The 21,206-nt window shown below is 34.2% G+C and overlaps 1 protein-coding gene across 5 annotated transcripts in view; it reads right to left on the reverse strand.

Annotated features, from left to right (window-relative positions):
* The window catches only part of DCC (DCC netrin 1 receptor), a 1,086,886-nt gene that overhangs the window by 166,955 nt on the left and 898,725 nt on the right, over nt 1-21,206 (reverse strand). For all 5 annotated transcript variants that reach the window (XM_035700550.2, XM_035700549.2, XM_025422244.3 and 2 more), the window contains one exon: nt 16,173-16,283. In XM_035700550.2, the coding sequence (XP_035556443.1) occupies nt 16,173-16,283 (111 nt within the window). The remainder of the gene's footprint in view (nt 1-16,172; nt 16,284-21,206) is intronic.

The following is a 21,206-nucleotide window of genomic DNA, read 5'->3' on the forward strand; positions in this document are numbered from 1 at the left end:
AGCCTATATTCCTTTACAGAGAATTACATAAAGCAATTGATATGGTCTACTGGTCATTCTATCTTTCCAGACCGTTTGGATACATACTCAGGTGTTCGTTTCTTTTGGTGGGGCCTGTTCTCATCAGTGGACATCATCTTCCTTAAGCCACTTGCATCTGTCAACTTTGAATGTTGTTTACGATTATAGTGACCAATCACTTATATTTACAAATGACCTCTACCTTGTTCTTGTTTGATTGATTGATTGATTCTTGCTGTACTCCTATGGTCTTCTCAGTATTAAATTTTTGTTATATTTTAAAAATTTATATGCAGCAAATTGATTCAGTGGTATACAAGTCATGTATCCACCACTCCTGTCATGGGACAGAACAGTTCCATACCCATGTATTCCATACATAAAACTTTCCTCATACCACCTACCTTGGCAGTCATTGCCTTCTTGAATCCCTCAATATTAATTTGAATAAATGGATTTTAAAATTTCATTCCTCTATGAATATATGCTCTTTTGAGTAATCTTATTTATTTTCAGCATTAATTAAAAAAAAACTCATCTAGTTTTCTGCTCTTGTTCCTAATAACAATGGGCAACATTTATGGAGGATTATTATGCATAAGCAATATACTCAACATTTTAATAAATGTTTGCACATTTCTCACAGTTAGTAGCCCCTTAGCTACTCTACAAATTTCATATTTATCTCAATGTTTTAATTTTCCAAGTTAAGATTTGCAATTTTAACTACATTGTACGTTTTTGTTCAATTTTAATATGTCCTCATTCATTCTTAATTATTTGAGGTCAAATAACCTTACTACTCTATTATTTCACCTATCGGTACATTTGTTTGTATAGTATTCATTTCACTCTGTCATTGCTCCTGAAATTGAAAATGAGTGTAGGTAGAAACAGAGAGTAAAGCAGTGGTTGTCAGGAGCTGAGATGTGAGGGAAATGGGGAGATGTTGGTCAAAGGGTACAAACCTCCAGTTATAAGATAAGTAAATTCTGGGGATCTAACGTACAGCAGGGTAACTATGCTTAACGGTACTGAATTTACTATATTATGTACTTGAAAGATGTCAGGAGAGTAGACATTCAACATTCTTCCCACACATATACCCAAAAAGATAATTATGGGAGGTGACCGATGTGGTAATTTTATTGTGGTAATAACTACACTGTACATATTGTATACCTTAAACTTCTACAATATTGTATGCCAGTTGTATCTCGATAAAGCTGGAAAAAATTAAAAAGAAAACAGAAAATGAAAAGAAAGAAAATAGGATAAAACCAGAAAAAGGAAAGGAAAGGAAAGGCAAAGCAAGAGAAAGCATGTAGAAATTTCAGGGGAACGGGCAGATAAATTGACAGTGCTCTAAAAAGCAACTTTTGACAGAGTCATCCCTTTAATACCAAAATTCTAATTCTGAAAAGAATATGCCTCTTAAATCTATGTCAGTTAGATTGTTAGATTTGGGGTGTCTGTGTCCTCTAATTCCTCACACTGACAATCTTACTCCTGGTGACAGTGAAGGTAGGCTAACTGGAATGTAGTTGTCTACCCAGGACTAGAAAACAATATGACATCTTCCTGAAGAGATAATTGATCAAACTCTAGGTCCCACAGCCTCTGTAATTTTAGGTTATGATTCATAATGATGATAACTGAATGGGAAAAAGGAGGAAGAATAATGTAAGATATTCCTCAGGGAATAGACAGCCAATGTCATGCGCAAAGTTTAATCTTCACAAAACAATCACGATGGTTCCTTCTCTGGTTCTCTCTTGCCTAGAGAAACTGCAGAGTCCCAACTCCAGATCATCAACAGGGTGAAACTAGTCCTTTTCATTTTAACATCTTACTTGAGGAGAAGTTAATGCATTTCTACATTTAAATAAAAATATACCAGCTAGAGCAAAGGATGATTCTAGCTCTCATTTATCTATAATTGTTTTTGACTATAAAAATGGACATCAATAGAGAATCAAACTATATAAGTCATATGAGCTTAATATAATACCTGGTTATGAATGTTTATGTATTGACCTATCTAGTCAATATTAATTGAAAGTCTACCATGTAAGCCTAAGGGACCATGTAAAGCATCGAGAAATTCAAATCAAATAAAGCATGTTTTTTTTTTTTTTCTTCCAGTGTGCTGAGAAGAGTGGGAGAGATGCTCATGGCATGCCCAAGACAGCCTAGAGGAAAGACACATGAATGAAACTCAGATAGGAAATGAACGTTTTCTAGAAGTAAAATATCCAGTGAGTTTTGAAGGACAAGTAAGTGTGAAGTCATGTGAAAGGGCACACTGGCAAAGGAAACACTAAGTGTGAAACTATGAGATATGATGGAGTTCATCTGGAGAGATGCATATATATGCAAAGACATGATGGAATATCAGACTTAAGCTATAGGCAGGTCCTCAACACAAAGAATTTGAATAGAGAATTGACATCATCAGATATGGTTATGAAAAGTCACTCTGGCAGCATGATGGAATCTAGAGAGGAGCAAGCTGGTGCCAGAAGACCAGGTGGGAGGCTATTTTCAGGTGACAAAGGATGACAGCCTGACATAAAGTAGAATGGTGGGAGTGGATGTGAGGGGATGGGCTCCAAATCTGTTAGGGAAGCAGAAATTACAAGTTTGGGGTATATGGGTAGGGAGCAACAATGGAGGAGTTGAGGACCAGGAACCTGATGACTTGGATGACTGGTGGATATGGGTACCACTCTCCATGTGAAGAACACAGGAGTGATAATGCAATCTCCTATAGTAGGAATGATACCTTGAAAGGTCTTCTCAGCTCACAACCTCCAATTGCTCAAAAGGATGAGTGTGTGAGCTCTCCATCTTTATTATACTTGAAAATACCAAAAGAAAAAACAAGCTCTTTAAAACCATTCTTGACTCTTCTACTTCTGATTTATTAAAGAAGTGATAACTGCTCTCGTTTGACTTCAGATCCATCACTGGAATCAGCCTCTGCCAACTAGTTTGATATAGGAGAAGGAAAACTTTATGTTCTACCAGAAGGAATAGTCTCAACACCATTTATTGGATAATCTTCTGGTTGAAATGTCAACCTCATTTTAAAGTTTATTTCTCAAATACAGCAAGAAATATCTCTGTCCTTCTGTATTCTCTTAGATTGATCTGTCTATTGCTATGCCAGACAGTACTGTATTGATTTTAAATCAGGCTTTATTGTAAATGTTAATGTTTATTCTACTTTTCAAATTTTCTCGGAATTCTTTTACATTTATTCTTCCATAAGAAGTTCATTCTGATTGGAAGTGTATTAATCATTAATTTGGGAAGAACTAGCATTTATAATGGTAATCTTTTATATCAAAAATATATTTCTGTTTATTCATGTCTTATTTTATATCCATTAATAAAATGCTATTTTTCACATATGTTTATTTAGTTTGTTAAATTTAGTTTTAGATATTATACTTTAGGTTGCCATACAAATGCATTTCTTTCCTTTTTAATGTTTAAACTAATAATTGCCAGTATAAGAAAAAGCCAGTGTGTGTGTGTGTATATATATATATATATATATATATATATAATCTTATTAAATTTCCTTATTAATTCTAATAGGTTTTTAGTGTAATTTCTTGGAATTTCCAAATATGACATCACAGGTAATAAAAATAACATTTTTTCCTTCTGTAATAAAATGTTATGACTTTTTAAGTGTTTTTTTGTGTTTATTTCTCACCAAAACCTCTACATTTTGTCAATTAACAGAAATATTAGGAAATATCTCTGGTTTGTTTTGGTCTTAAAGACAATGTATTTAATATTTTATTATGTAGCAGAGTGCTTGCTTTTAGTCTTTACAAAACAATGACATTTCAAAGTTTCCTTAAATTCATATATTAACCTGAGTTTTTGAAAAAGTGATAATGACTGCCTAATTTTACAAAATGCCCTCTTGCATGTATTGATACAATTGCATGACAATGCCCCTTTAAATTATTCTGATATATTGTGATCTATCCCTCTGATGCAGACGATAGAGTTTTACAGTCATGAACGAGAAGCTTCATAGGACAAGCAGTATTAGTATTTCATACCACTGAAATCTAATATATGAAAACGAGCAACAATGATAAGCATCTGTTGAGTGCTTAATGTATACCAGATACACTGCTGAGTACTTTCTTGCCATTATCACAGTTAAGTCTCACGCAGAGCTGTTGAGATGGATGCTGTTGATATACCCTCTTTATAAGTGAGAAAACTCAGGTCTTAGGGAAGTTAAGGTACTTGTGCATGATAATATAGTGAATGGAGCAGAATTCATCCTAGTTATTAAGACTTTGGAGCCCAAAACTTTATCCCCTACAATACACTTAGAAAAAGTCAGGGAAGTCATAAGGGGATCAAACATTTCATGGGGATATTAAAAAGTCTGCTATGGCTAAGGAAAGGACCTGAATCTCCTTTTGAACATTTAGCCAAGTCTAAATAATTTGTACCAACCTTTGTATAGTGGAGCTCTGAGATTTTGAACAACCACTTGCCCAAGAACTAAAGCAAATCTTAAATTGCTTTCACAACAGTTTGGCTTTACCGACAACACTCCTTATATGTAAGATGATTTCTACTTGAATGAGAATATGGAGCATGGATTCTTCAATTTCATGATGGATTGGCTGCTATATCAATGGCTCATCTCATTCACAAGTCTTTTTGTCAACTAGTAACCAGAATATCATGGATGGCTCCTATCAAAAGCCCATGTGAAAGAAATCCATTTTCATGACACGCCACCTACACCTACATTCTTCTGTGCATAGAATCATATACTAATACCATTATATCACCAGAGGACCACGTTTGTGAGCTCACTGGAATAAATCCTACTTCTTAACTCAAATTGACTTGAATGTATTTTAATGTCATGTCATTGGCTTTCACCAAGAACTTATGAAATAATAGCCAAAGAAAAAGAATTTCTGCATTTGTTGAAAGTAAAAATAAAAAAAAAACACTTTAAAAACTTTCCCTAGTATTTTTAATATTACATATTAAGTGCTAAAAGTTATATTCTAGATATAATATGATTTCTTTTGGACCAATGAATTATTTGGAAGTATGTTTTTTTTTCCAAATATACTGAATATCTGTCATTGACTATTAGTTTAATTATATTATGATCAATTAACGTCTCTGGTATTGTCCAAGAACTTTAATATCCATTTTCTTACAGGCAAGCACTAAATATTCTTTGGATGCTTAGGAAAAAAATATATGACTCTGTGTGACTATTTCAATTATGACAAGTAAGTCTGTAGAATTCCTTCCTTTTTCATTTTTTTCCAATTCTAAGAGAGATGTGTAAAAATCCATGAATATAACATTGGTCTTTATATATAATTTACAATTTATAAACCTACAGGAACAAGGTAAGTAAAACCACAAGAAATAACTAGACAAAAACAAGTATTAGTGCTACTGAAACTAGAGGATGAAAAGCCAGTCTTTTCAATAAATCCAAGTAGGATAAAAGGAGTTGTAGTAGATTAAGAGCCTTAAGGGACACATAAATGATAGCCAAATTGTGAAGAGTCCAAATGTCCATCAACTGATGAGTGGATAAATAATATATATATATATATATATATATATATGCAATATATATTATATATATGTATATTGCACACACACATATATTTTGTGTATATATATATATATATATATACAAAATAGAATATTACTCAGCCATTGAAAAGAATAATCTTGCCATTTGCAATGATGAGGATGAGCTAGAGTATATTATGCTAAGGGAAATGTCAGAGAAGACAAATAACATATGGTTTCACTTATATATAGAATTTAAGAAACAAAACAGTTGAACATATGTGGAGGGAGAGAGTGGGAAACAAACCATAAGAGACTCTTAGTAGAGTCTTGATAGAGAACAAAATGAGGGTTGACGGAGGGACGTGGGTGGGGAATGGCCCACATGGGTGATGGGCATTAAGGAGGCCACTTGTGATGAGCACTGGGTGTTGTATATAAGTGATGAATCACTGAAGTCTACTCCTGAAACCAATACTCGCTGCTTATTAACTAACCAGAATTTAAATAAAAAGCTGAAAAGAAAAAATAAATAAAAATAAAAACTATATACAGTGTGTGATCATAGATTCTCTTCTAGTATATACAAATGCTCTGTAAAGAAAGATTTTCTGGGTGCATTGAAGAATTTGGAGTATGATCAGGATTTTAGGTAAAATCATAATCTGCAAAAATAAAAAATGCAAATAATTGAAAACAGAAGTTTGAAAAACAATTAAGTATCCTATGTGTACATTTAAGTTACATGTATACTTTTTCATTATAATATATATTTTATGTATATATATTTTATGTAAATATATATTTACATGTGTGTATAAAGACAAAAAGTAAAGGATATGCCTTAGGGGGTCAAGAATGATAATTTTATCATCCTTTTTTTTTAATTTTTAAAATTTAAGTTCAATTTGCCAACATACAGTATAACACCCAGTGCTCAACCCATCAAGTGCTCTCCTCAGTGCCCATTGCCCAGTTACCCTCAACCCCCCGCCCACCTCCCCTTCTGCAGCCCTTTGTTTGGATAATCTAATCATCTTTGCATGATGAGACATGTTGGTTTGTTGTCTGTATTTTCTAGCTACAATTGTACACATTTACTGCTTCTACAATGATGAACGTGTACTCAAATGTTATGGTGGATTTGCAAATTTTTCTACAAAGATATGCCAAGATTTGCATAAGTAGTACAAAATTATGTTATAAAAGCCATATATTTATAAGTCATACATATTTTTCAACAATTTACATATTTTTAATAAGTAAATCCTTTTATCATTATGTAGCAACTCTCTAACCCTAAAGAAGTTTTTGGCCTTTAGAAACTTACCAATGAAAAACCTACATTTGTTTTTTTGTTAGGATAACTGGTATTTTCCTCCCATTTCTTTATTTTCAAGTTTTTCATGTCTTAATATTTGTAGATGTTGGCAATTGTAAATGCAATAGATCTTGATGTTTTCAAAATTCCTTTTAGTAATCTATCCTTGAACTGGTGAGTTTAATACACTTACCCTTATTTTAATTACTATATTAAATTTTATTTACATGATTTTATTATGTGCTTTTAAATTTCTATTTGTTGAAATTTGTTTAATTTTCTACTGTTAAATTTTCTAAGTCTATGTTTTGTTTTTTAAGTTTTCTTTTATGTTTTTTTTCTTCTGTGTGTTTTTATGTTATTCCAACCACTTAAAAGGATTCTTTCTTAGATCTGGTTTGGTCTTCTGAATTTTTTGGAAAATATATTGTTTACATACTTTAAGTGTTGTATGGTTAAGATTTGAAGTTTCATGACCTGTATCCTTATTTGCAGTTATCAATATAAAATTATTCATCCATTTCTTGTATGTTTGCATGTGTATGTGTGTATACACACATGTATGTACTGTATATGCATGTGGGTATGTTGATGTATATCTATGTGTGTACGCATGCATGTATGTGCATGCCTGTGTGTATATGTATGTCACTGTGCATGTGTATATATGTGTATGTGTATGTATGTATGCATGCTTGCACATGTGCATGCACATGTATATGTAGGTGTGTGTGTGTGTATGAATATGGGTATGTATTTGTAACTATGTGTGCATATATAAATGTGTGTATATATGTGTACGTCCGTCTGTGTGTCTGTGTGTATATATGCATGTGTGTAGGTATTATATGTGTATCTGTGTCTATGCAGGTGTATATATGTGTGCATGTATATATGCATGTATGTGTCTGTGTCTGTGTGTATGTATGCATTGTATATGCATGCATGTGTGTATGTATTTTGTGTCTGTATGCATGTTTGTATGTATGTATTGTTATCATCACCTGGAATCCTATCAATTTGTACCCTGTTAGTTCTTTGCCCCATTTTCATTTCTCCAATATTTTTTTCCTTTGTCTTAAAAATATATAGTTTCATTTTGTTTCTAACAGGATCTGAAAGTCTCTCCCTTTTACAAAGGGAGGTTAACTCAGTTTCATTCAATTTCAGAATTCCTCTCATCGAAAAGTATTTTTCATTTTTCCTTTCTAATAACTTTATTTTCTATACTTGCTATACAACATGTTGTTTATTTTTATTTTTCATAATTTAGAAAATACATATTTTAAAATATTTTTTAAAAAGCAGTTCTTGAGGGTATATGCAATTTGCCATGGTGTTTGCCTCCCACCAAATCATCAACAATTTTGGGTCTTAGCTTATTTCTTTAGGTGTCCATTAGGTAAGACTATCATCTTAGAATGTATCTCTGATTCCCACTCAAATTAAGCTTCTGTTAAATATCCAGTCTCTGTGAAATTTCAGATTTTTGAGTCTCTCATTTCTATATAATATTATTTTTCCCTTTCCTTGAACTACTTTTCTATTTCAAGCTTAGTACTTCTGGTTTTCATATTTTTTGGCCTCAAAACCTTTGGATCATATGAAACTAAAATACAAACTGGTTTCTATTATTTTATGCAAACTTTTATTTTGATACAAGTTTACCAATGGCCCTTGAAAAATGTGGGTTTGTACCACATAAGTACACTTATACACAGATTTTTTCAATAAATAACGTAGTGTGAATGTATTTTCTCTTCCTTATGATTTTCTTAAAAACATTTTCTTTCCTCTAGCTTACTTTATTGTAAGAATACAGTATATAAGTATAAAACAAAATATGTGCTACCGTTTATGTTATTGGTATACCTTATAGTCAACAATAGGCTGTTAGTAGTTAAGTTTTGGAGAAACAAAAGTTAGTGAAATTTCACCTGTGTGTGTGTGGGGGGGTGGTGGTGGGCATTGTCCAAGGGTCCACTGTACTTTGTCAGTTATTCAAATGACACCAAAATGTTTTTCTCTGGCAACTGTACTAGTTTCCTATTACTGCTACACTCAGTGGGTCAAATTACCAAAGTTTAGAGGCTTACAACAACACAAATTCTTTATGTCACATTTCTGGAAGTTAAAACTGCAATAGCATTGTCAGGGAGCTAAGATATAGATGTCAGCAGGAGCATGTTCCTTCTTGAGGCTACAGTAATATTGTGATTTCTTGCCTTCTCTAACTTCTAGAGATTGCCCACTTTCCTTGCCTCCTGACCTCACATCACTCCAACTTCTGTTTCTGTTGCCACATGGACCTCTGTCACTCTTCCTGCTTCCCTGTTAGAATGGCCCTTGTGAGTACACTGAGCCCATCTGGATAACCTGGATAATCTCCTATCTCACAATCTTTAATTTAATAACATTTACAAAATCTCCTTTGCCATGTAAAGTTCCTGGAATCTGCCTCACAGATTCCAGGGACTAGGACATGGACATTCTGGGGAGGGAAGCTATCCTTCATCCTACTATAGCACATATGTTTCACCAGTCTTCCTTCCATCTTTCCTTTCATTTTCCTCTCCTTCTTCATTTTTTTTTTTCCTATTTTTCAATTTCTTCCAATTGGCCAAAAACTTGTTTTTCTCATTTATCATTCTTCTGCCCAGAGATTTTCCACTTTCAATACTCTAGTTTTTGAATGAGGAGGACAGCTTTAATAGGTAAGGTTCTTTCTTTCACAGTGGTCTCATTAATGTGAGAAACAAAGGCAAAAGAAAAATAAATTTCCTTACTAACTGCAGCCCACTGACCAGTCCTTTAAACCGGTAGAGTAACATTCCTCTAGAAACTCAGCTGCCTCAATGTGAATACTTTGCTAAGGGCAAAAGGTATCTCAGCCTGACCCCCAGGATCCTATAAATCTATGTTAACATATAAAAATTCCTTTGAAACTTCCTTTATCTCTACCCAACCCCCACCCTGGGTATATGTTGACAATTATCCCCAAGCACACCCACTGATATACAACTGAAGGGTCTCATGACTGGGCTTTTACTAAACAATAATAAATGACCTTTTCCCAACAACAGCTAGCCCCCCCAACCTTATTTCCAAAATTCCTTGGAGACTTCCATTCTCCCTAAGCCCCTCCCAACCTGAAAGTATATAATGGGCCACTCCTCACGATCCCAGTACAGTTTTTCTGCCCAAGGGTCCTGTCCCATGCTGTAATAAAACTACTGTTTTGCACCGAAGACATCTCAACAATTCTTTCTTGGCTGTTAGCTCTGAATTCCAACATCTTACCTACATCATCATTTTAGGTTTTATTATTACTCTGAAAGTAAGTTTTCATGTGATCCTTCTCAGAGGCATGTTCTTGGAGAATATCATATATCATGAAGTTTCCAAAACATAGGAATAGTTTTGTGGTTGACTTCTCAGGTAAAGTGAATTTGCAGTAATCCCATTTTGCCTTTAGTCAGGCTAATAGGACTAATTATCTCTTTCCTGAAGGCAGGGAATTAGAGCCTGCTTCTAGGGTCACAGTTTTTGCTACACCACCTAGTTGCATTTTCAGGAGTCTCTCTGCATTGCTAAGTTTTGCTAGCCGAGCTCCTCCATTTTACGGTAGACGTTTAATTTTAAATTACATCATTATGGATGGTGTATCACAACTTCTAACTGTTCACTTCAAAATTAGGGGGAAAAAGCAGCACACTGATCCCCATGCTCAACTTCCTGGAGGATACCTTACTGATCTTCATCACAAATTCTCTCATATCCTTATGCAAGACATTTACATAAGAACTTTGGGGAATTCTAATGATCTTGTTTCTTTAAGTTGAAACTTTGAGGCACAAAATAAATATTTTAAAACTTTCCAGCTGTTGGTAACAACAGCAGACATGCTTTCAGGGAGCCCTGAACAAACAGTTGAGGTTTGGCTCTGTAATTACTTTAACAAAACATCCTAATTAAAAGGGCAATCCATAAGGAATTGGAATATTTCTCCAAGTTACTGTTGATCTTCACACTGCGTAAGCCAAGCAGAGAATGCAAGAGGAACTACAAAAGTCACAGAAGGAGAGAGTTTGCTTTTAACTATCTGCACTTCCCACTGCTTCCCCTTAGGGACTTGCAGGGCTCATTACCACTCTAATGAGTAGATCACTCCCTTGGAGTTCACCAGGAGACTCAAAAGCAAGAGGGAAAAGTTATGCAACCCAGTGTACCCAGGGAGGACAAACACAGCAGTTCTCAACCAAGAGAGATTTCTTTAGCTTTTGCAAAGAATGCTTCCCATTCCAGTTGGTTTTCAAAATGGCTGCTTCCTCCTTACCTATAATTTAAGGCAAATCAAAGCAATTCCATATTGAAATTTCTGACTTTAGGACTCAAAACTTCCCTACACTAACCATGAAAGCTTTAGTAGAAGTCACTTATATCTTATGATTTAAACATTTACATGAATAAGTTAAAATAAGATGAACATTTTAAGAAAATCCCCCTTAGTTTAAATATATATATTTATATATTTATGTATTTATATATGGAAATAGAACAAACCATCAGGCTGTGTATTCCTTGGAGCTACTCATGACCACTTCTGAGATTGTCCATTTGTCCAGATTTTTTATTCCTATCAAGAGTAACACTTTTTAATATTTCAATGATGCGTTCAAAGTAAAAATGAGGAAGGAAGAGAAATAGAAATCCATTTAGAGGAGTATTTCAGTGGAAAGAGGTTATGAATCAATAAATTAAAAAAGCCTTGAGACCAAATATGTGTGGTCTTATTAATTTCTTACAGCCAATAAAATATTTTGTTTTACAAATTTATTAAAACATATCTGTCCCATACTCATATAGTTATAAGCCCTAAAATCACTGTTTCCATCATGATTCAGGTGTGAACAATTTCAGGACACATGGGTGGCACAGTCAGTTAAGAATCCGACTCTTGGTTCTGGCTTAGGTTGGTCATGATCTCAGGCTCCTGAGATCAAGCCCCGGGTTTGGCTCTGTGTTCATCAGAGTCTGCCTGAGACTCTCTCCCTCTCCCTCTGCCCCTCCCACTTGTGCTCTCTCTCTCTCTCTCTCTCTATATATATATATATATGCGAATCTTTAAAAAAACAAAAAAAAGAGTGAACAATTTCAAGTCATAATCCCAGTACTATGTACGAGAAACATCAATTCCACTAGTTTTCTTCATTTTTTTTTAAAGATTGTATTTATTTATTCATGAGAGACACAGGCAGAGGCAGAGACACAGGCAGAGGGAGAAGCAGGCTCCATGCAGGAAGCTCAATGTGAGACTCGATCCCAGGACCCCAGGATCACACGTTGAGTCAAAGGCAGATGCTCAACCACTGAGCCACCCAGGTGCCCCTAGTTTTCCTCTATTAATTTTTTATTTACCTTTTTAGATTTCTAATGTGTACATTATGGACAAGGACAAGAACAGCCTCAATAATTACAATCCAAATAAAGAAGTGAAAGAATGAAAAAAGGCATTATTTTAAACATATTAAAATGCATTAAGATAATTGGCATATGAATAATACTTGGATGAGTGAGGACACATTTTAAACTAATTGTGGCAAAAATAATTTTCCCAAGGCATTCTTATTGAAGAATATCTACTATGCTTTTCCCACACCCTTCCTTGTATTTTTAGTCAACCTCCTTTTTCTGAAGTTTTTAGTTCAAGTACTACTTGTTTTCATGAAATCTTTTCAATCAGTGCAGCCATATCTGTTTATCTCTCCAGAGAACTGTTCCTACCTCTTTCATGTTTGTACTCTCCATGATTGGGCACACTGGGTGTTCTTAATTATATTTCATAATAATTGCATCAATACTCAAGAAAGGAAAAAGTAATCAAGAATGTTGCATTCAGAAGAGGGACATTATTAAGCCAAGAGTATAGAAACTTTCAAAGAAATCCAATTAAACAACATTTATTCAGATTCTATTCATGAACACAGCATAGAGATTCTTGATTAAAATAGATATATGGATTGGATTATATTAATATTGCATGGATATGAAAAGCAACAGTTAAATAGAAGGTTTGTGCCATCCCAGGGGCTGTGATTTTTTTTTTTTTTTTTTTTTTTTTTTTAGTTTGGTTCCACTAGATTGTGAGTCACTTGGAGTGAGGAGAAAGAGCTCATAAGTCAAGTGGAGAGCCTCATTCATCCTGGATATTTTATAGGACCTTCGGCACCTCTGCTCCATTTATTTTCACTCCTTCCAGTAAGAGATATAGTCTCTTAGGTTTGGGTAAATGATATGACCTCATTTCTTAGAATCTTCTGCTTTGAATCACCGTCTTTTATTGTCACTGGGTCAGTTCTAGAGGATTCATGGAGGCTATGCTCCGATAATCTGTATTGGATGTTGGACTCACAAAACCTGGTCCTGAGTTTCAGATCCACAACTACTAGCTTAGTGACTTAAATTAGTTAAATTTTCTTAGCTTAAGTTACTCTCCTTTAAAAGTAAGTTTAATAATATATACCTCATAAAGGTAAGTGAGAGGATAAAGGTATATATATATTTAAAGTTGCTTTCTTAAGTAAATCGAAAAATAAGGTATTTGTGTAGTTTAACCTAACTGTCCTTTTATTCTTTAAATATGATAGAGCCCATTCTCACGACTTTAGACCTAGCCACCCTGATCTCCTCACAATACTTCAGCCACCAATTGGGCTCTAGCTTCAGGATGACTGTTCTTGTCCTTCTGCCTGGAGGGCTCTTGTCTGATGTATTCTTGTGGCTGCCTCTCTCACTGCCTGAGGGACTGTGCTGATATTTCCCCACTATCCTACAGTACTCCCTAATCTTTTACTATTCCCTCTATGATGCTTTATTTTTCTTCATAGCATTTGTCATTGTCCATCTCTATTTCAATAAAATTTATGTTTTTAAATGTTTATTTTATTTATTTGAGAGAGAGAGAGAGAGAGAGAGAGAGAGAGAAAGAATAAACAGAGAGAGGGAGAGAGAGAAGCAGACTCCCCACTGAGCAGGGAGTCTTTCTTGGGGCTCGATCCCAAAACCCTGAGATTATGACCTGAACTGAAGGCAGATGCCTAACTGACTGAGTCACCCAGGTGCCCCATCTCAAAAACTTTATATTCCTTGATAGTAGGGACCATATTTATTGCTTTACCTCTGGTACCTAAAATAATGTCTGATACATATAGGCCTTCAAGAAGAAATATATGTTGAACAAATAAGTACATGAATGTATCCTACTGTATTAATGAAGGATATAAGCTTTATGAAGTATGACTTTGTGTAGCTCTACAAATTTTTGATTTATAATGCTGAAGACAAGTTGAATAACATCTTCTCAGCCTCAAGTTACTTTTCCATAAAATCTACCCTTACCCCCAAGGTTGTCCTGAGATGACCCGTGGTTGTTTCGCCTAATACAATTGTTTATGCTTCAGCCAGAGTAGTATCTTCAAAATGGAAATAGAATTAATTCACTGTTTAAAAAAATACTTTAATTACTTGCTTAGGATAAAGCACATTATTGCCTTAATGACATTCTTAGGACAAAATTCAAAATCCTTATTTTGGTCTTGCCAGATTTAGAACCTGCTAGTCCTGATAGTCTTTTTTCTCAGGCCTTGAATAGTGTCATGGTCTATCTTGATTTCAGATATGCTTTCACCTCCCCTCTATACTTCTTCCCTTAGTCTATAATGTATACTTTTGCTTAGCAAACTCCTATTCATCTTTCTGGTGTTGGTTTAAATCAAACCTTCTTATATGTCTGTTTGCCTGTCAATCTATTCCTTTGTTGATAAATAGGATATTGCCAATATTCAACCAGATTTGATTTATGAAGTAGCAATTTCCTATGACTACACCTGAAATGTCTTGTTTTCTTTGTCATGTTCTAACCTCTATAAGGAGAGAATCGTGCTTTTATCTACTATTGTACTCTCAGAGCTAAGCACAGTGCCTGAGACTTAGTAAGTTTCCTATGAATATTCTTTAATGTGCCGGTAGGAATTACCATTATTGTGGAAATGGCATTTGTTGATTGTTTCACTGCCACATTAATTATTTTGTAAAACATAATCTAAAATGATATGAAAATCATGAGTGATGGTGAATTATTTAGAGGAGGGAAAGATTAAGAAGGAGAAAAATGAGGAGGAGCTCAAGGAAGAAAGGAGGACAAATTGGAGAAAGGACACTGCAAGAACTGAGACAAGAATAAAAATGAGGGGAAGAGGGAAGGAGTAAAAGGAAGAGGAAAAGAGAGGGACATAGCATTTTCACCTTATAGTATAACTTGGATACCTTCAGGTCTACCAGTGAAGCAATAAGAGGATTTTATTGTCAGTGATTTAGACAATCATCTTGTGCCATTGCATTTTCAATACATGTGTGTTTATTCTTTTAGCCACTTTTTCTTGGTTCCAGTTTTAATTACTTAACTTGAAGTTTACTGATCATAACAAACTTCTTTTTCAAGCACCTTTTATTTTCATGAATTTATCCTTATTTCATTTGTAATTCTAATTCTATATGGTTTATTTCCATTTTATTACTTCACACATTTTTTCCTGTTGCTTCTATTACCCATTTCTCTTGAATTTTATTTTCTTATTAGTCATGCTGTTTTTATTTCAAAAGCTATTTCTTATCTGCTAATTTTGAAGATTTGGCTTATAAATTATTGATATGTGACTTTTATACAAATCTCAATGTCTCATCCACAATTGTCTCAAGACAACTATCAATTAAGTAAATAAGGCAGATTGTTCCTTATGCAAAAAAAAAAGATGGTGTCAAATATTAATGACCATATCACAAGGAAGCAAAAAATATATATTGCTGTTCTCAGAAGTATCATAAAAGAGTCAGAGAAGCCCTGTGAAGTAATTATATTTCATGATTATTATCAGAAATTATAGCAGTTCCTGTGAAGAAAATTTTAAGGTTGATTATTCAATAAGATAAATTTTAAAAAGATTATTTCAAATTATTTTGAAAAAGCTATAAAGAATGTAATTAGTACATAATTATATACGGCATTGTTAAAGATTGACAGAGGATTTTGTATTTTGTTTTGTTTTGCATTAGAGGATACAGGAGGAATAAATATCCCTTATGTTGGAATTCATCAGCTTCTATTAAGAGAGTCTTTGAAGCTGAAGTAACAAAGAAGATAGAAATCAGAATGATAGTGACTGGGGATAGGTCTTACCATCCAGATCATTCTCAGGAGTCTCTGCTGTGTACCAGTTGGAAGGTGGTCCAGTGCCATTAACTGTCATGGCCGACACTTGGAAACTGTACTGACTTCCTTTCTCCAGTCCTATGGGAAAATTTTCCATAATGAAAAAAAAAAAAAAGTTACAGACTAACAAGTATTTCTAGCTGGGTTTCAAAAATTTTAGTAAAATTTTAACAACAGTAGACATACTTTACGTGGTTTGTGATTGTTGTGGTAATTATTATTTTGGCCAAAAGGGCAGAAATATTACAGCAAGAAATCAAATGATTTTCCATATATTCTCATTTATTTTTTCTAGTTTATAAAATTGTATCCCTGAAATAGCTTCTGGGCAGATGAAGAATATATCCAAAATAGCAAGGATCATTTTTTTTTCACAGTTTAGAAGAGGCCTGCCTATAAATCAAGAATAATCATTCTAAAAATTTATGTATCCATCATTTATTAAAGGTCAGTGATTATGAGCCTTTCATGTCTCAAAACCATTGCAAAGCATACTTTCTTTTGCATCACCTTCCATGCTAGAAGAATGATGAAAGTCTATCTCCATGGTAACTTGGATATAACAATACTGTACATAGTGATGACTTCAGGACTTAGTTTAGAGACCACAGAGAACACAGGTTGATGAGAAATGGCCCACGTATCACTAGTGTGATATGTGTAATTTTTATATAAATATATTCCTTTTAGCTAAATCTCAAAGCAGCTCATTACCATGACAAATTATTATAAGACAAATGACAGTTGCTAAAAAAACATGTGACTTTTTTGAGACATTGAGGACTTGGCTTAAACTGACAAGTCCTTAAACCTCAAGGAGTTGAACAACCCTAATAAAGTTAAAAATGTATTCTTTCTTTATTTTTTTATTAATCTAAAATGGCACAAATATTTGGTAATGAGAGAAATTCATAAAGAAAATGAAATATTGGAGAAATGATGCTTATCATGTACAAAGTTAAGTATTTGTAGATTTCTGCAGAGGCAGATGAGTAAATTTGGTCCTAAGGGGAATTCTAACTTATTATTAATTGGAGATAATGTTTTAAGTAATGGTTAGAATGGACTTGTTAATGTCCAGGGCAGTTACATTCAATACATTGTACTATTAGAGAAGACAATTGATCAACTCACCCACACAAAAGTATCGATGACACAAAATGCTATCTTCTTAAGAGGCTTCTAATTTTGTAAGATAAACTAGAAACCCCATGAAGACATAGACTGAGAATGGCTAGTATTGCTGTTGTTTTTTTTATTACTGGTGCTTTATTTGTACGTCCATAGATCCCACTACACTGTCTGACACATGGAAGGCACACATGCAAAGCAGCTGTTGAAAGATCCACTAAAACATTGCTTAACACACATGAAAACATGAGGTCAAAATACATCATCATCCGGTAGGCAGTGAATGAATGCTTTTGAACACAAGGCCTTTGTCATGGCTCAATAGGCTTGTGTTCACTTTGATCTATCCCTTAGTTCACATGACTTTGATCTGAATTTGTTAACATCTTGCACCCTTTCCTAGGCACCATTGTTGATTACTGAGGCAGAGGGATTATAGAGGTCTTTCAGGAAATTAAAAATAACAGGGAGAGAATTCTGGGAAGAAATGTTTACCTAATCATTGTAACTCATGACTTTCATAGTTTTAGGCCATCAACAATATATTATTTTGTATTAAGTAGAAATTTAACTTCATTTTTCTTTGAAATGGATTGACAGTTGTGTTAATGTCATCTCTAACAGTGATTAGGGACACCAGTGGTGATGGTCAGTTTCATGTGTCAACCTGGCTGGTCTAAAGTTCCTAATTTTCAATCAAAGACTACTCTAGGTGTTGCTGGGAAGGTATTTTATAGATGTGACTACTCACATAGTCACATATATAGTTCGTATTTAGTTGATTTTAAGTAAGGGATATTAGATAATCAGGGGTGGGGTGGGATGGGGTGGTGGGCCAGATTCAACCTGGTGAAAGGTCTTAAGAGCAGAAGTAAGAATTCCCTGAAGAAGACATTTCACCAGCAGACAGCAACTTTAGCTCAAGAGAGTTTTGACCTGCCTTTCCTAATAGCCTGTGGTGTAGATTTTGGAATCGCCTAGCCAGCCATCATGATCAATTAAGCCAATTTCTTGTAATAAATGTTTTAGTACACATCCCCACAGGTTCTGTTTCTCTGGTTCAACCGTGACTGACACACCATCTTATCACATGTAATATTTGACATATTGGTAGAAATCTTTTTGAATGTTCTATATTCTGTTCCACTTACTGGACTTAAAATCAAGTAACATTTTGTGTGCAGAATCTATCAACTTTTAGTAGGACTTTATTAAAACATCTCACTAGAAAGTAGATATGAGTAGTAAAAATATCTCACTAGAAAGAACTATTTCTCCTTATAATTTTGCCCAGTGTATCTTTACATATACAGTGTTGAAGATCTGTCAGTATCACAAATTCAGTTATGAGTAAAACAAAAACCTATTAATAGTTTGGAGTGAAATTATGAGGCTTTCAGAGACCAAGCATTAAGAATTCCCCCAAATGAGTCTTGCCTGACCAGCCTAACCTCCTGATCAGAATATCCCTTCTAACCAGGGAAGAAGAGCTGTTATCATCCTCTCTGGTATCTATAGTGAAGGCTTAGCATACTGCATATGTAGTCACTCTGAAGCCCTGCCAAATTTCCTTGAACTATATTATATTTTAGCTTAAATTTTTTTATTTTGCATTTTATCCTAGACTATAAAATCTCTCTCCCTAGAAACACCTTGAAATTCTAGATTATAAAATATTTAAATATATACATATAATCCCAATATTAAAAGAGATCTTCATTAATGTCTATTCAAATGACCTACCTAATATTATTTAGATGCACGTCTAACAAAGTGATCCTGTAAATAGAGCAGGAATACCTTTGGAATGAGAAATTCACCAAGGGAGGACACTTACTCAAGGGTTTTTCCTTGTTAGAAAAGTGCCTTAGATCGTACTGAATCTGCTTTACTCTAGTATTGTCTACTGATAAACCCTAGTTTTATACAGTAGGGATAAAATAAAACTGAATTCCTCTTGTAAAATGTATTTACCCAAATCTTCTGATTCTACATTCTGTCTTCTGAAACCTTTACCAACAGAATTAAACCTGAGACTCTCTTCACTCCAGATAAGTGTAGGATGCAGGATAAGTACAACCAGACATGTGGATTTCCAGAGAGGCCCTCTGTATATTGCCTTCACAATTCTAGGTTGCATATGTTCCTACTTCTTTGTTGTGAGAGGTACTTCCCTAGCAAGTTTGAGATGTACTGAAAGCTCTTTTAATCTCAATTTCACATAAAGGAATTAGGTATAATAACTGTTTTTTTTCCATCTTAGAATGTTCTTCTGAGAATCAAATGACAAACTGCTTTTAAAGCAGTTTACAGAATTAATAAGCATTTAATAGATATAAAGGCAACATTTGCAAATTATTTTCAGATTTGATTTTCACATACTTTATGATTTTGCCACAGAATACATTATCACTCCCAGTCTAGAGATAAGGATAACAAGGTTCAGAGAAATTAAGCAAGGTTACCACGTGGAGCTTTAATCACAACCTGGACTGCTCTTGGGTGAAGACTCTTGGTTTTGTCCTATCTCCTGCTGGGGCCCCAGAGACATTCTCTTCAGAGACCTGCCTGGCCAAGGCTGTCAGTAGTAAACATAAAGCCCTGTACAAATATGCAAGGAATTTTTGTCTAAAATGATTGCATAAAGAACTGAAAAATGAAGAGGTGGCAGGAAAGAATTGATTCTATAATTCTGACAATGAAATGAGTTAAAAGTTTCCATAAAACTTCAAGTTCGGGGTATTGTTGAGTTTTTCTCTCACTTAGAAAAAATATGTTGCCTTTTGAAAGAAGGGGTATCTTCAAAATTATAACAGCAATCACCATGAACAAGCAATTTTTTGAGCTTCAAAACTGATAGCTGATACCTAAAGATCTTTTAAAATCTATCCATCTATTCATTCATTGTTCATTCATTCATTCACTGAAGGTGGGGTAGAGGGAAGTCTGTCCGGAATCAAAAGCTTTTTTGTGTATGTATTTCTAAAAGTTGTCATCTGGGATGTATTTCCTATGTCGGGCCAGTAGAAAATTTAAATAGCATTTTTTAAAGAAATAGGTAGGAAAGCTTTGATTTAATTTCTCCTAAAGCTATGCAGCTCCTTTAGCTGCAAAGCTAATATTCAATTTTTATTATCCAACAGATACCTTTTTTCACTGTGCATTATTCCACTTTCTTTGTTTCACTTTGTGTACCCCTTTTATACACAGAAAATCATGCATTCATTGTCTGTGGTCAGCAACACATTACCCACAGATTAAGAACTTGGAGTATAGGTTTTCAATTCAGGCAGGATTAGTTTTACTCTACTGCTCATTAGATATGTGGCCTTGTAAAGCTTGCTTATCCTCCCTCTTTGCCTAAGTATTCTCATCAATAAAACGGGAATATATAAATAAAAAATTGTTACAATGACTAAATTAAAAAAAGATGTATATAATGTGTTTTTTTCTAACAGAGGTTTGTCAGCTTTGTTAGAGATATTTAATGTATACATTTTGATGAGTTTGGACATATGCACGTATCATGAGACCATCACCACAATTGAGGTAATAAACATATCCACCACTTCCAAAAGATTTCTCATGTCTTCTCTCTATCTTTCTCTCTTTTTAAATGGTAGTAACACACAGCATGAGAGCTATTTAACAATTCTTAAGTGCACAATATACTATTGTTAACTACAAGGGGCTGTATTGTATAGCAGATCTCTAGAATTTATTCACTTTGTAAAACTGTCACTTTACACCCATTGAACAAGGCCCCATTTCACCCTCCCCTTCTCCTCCGGCAACCACCATTCTATGCTCTGCTTTCATGAGTTTGACTTATTTTAGAGCTCATACAAAGGAATCATGCAATATTTGTCC

This window comes from Canis lupus, chromosome 1, assembly GCF_003254725.2.
Source record: "Canis lupus dingo isolate Sandy chromosome 1, ASM325472v2, whole genome shotgun sequence".
Lineage (NCBI taxonomy): Eukaryota > Metazoa > Chordata > Mammalia > Carnivora > Canidae > Canis > Canis lupus.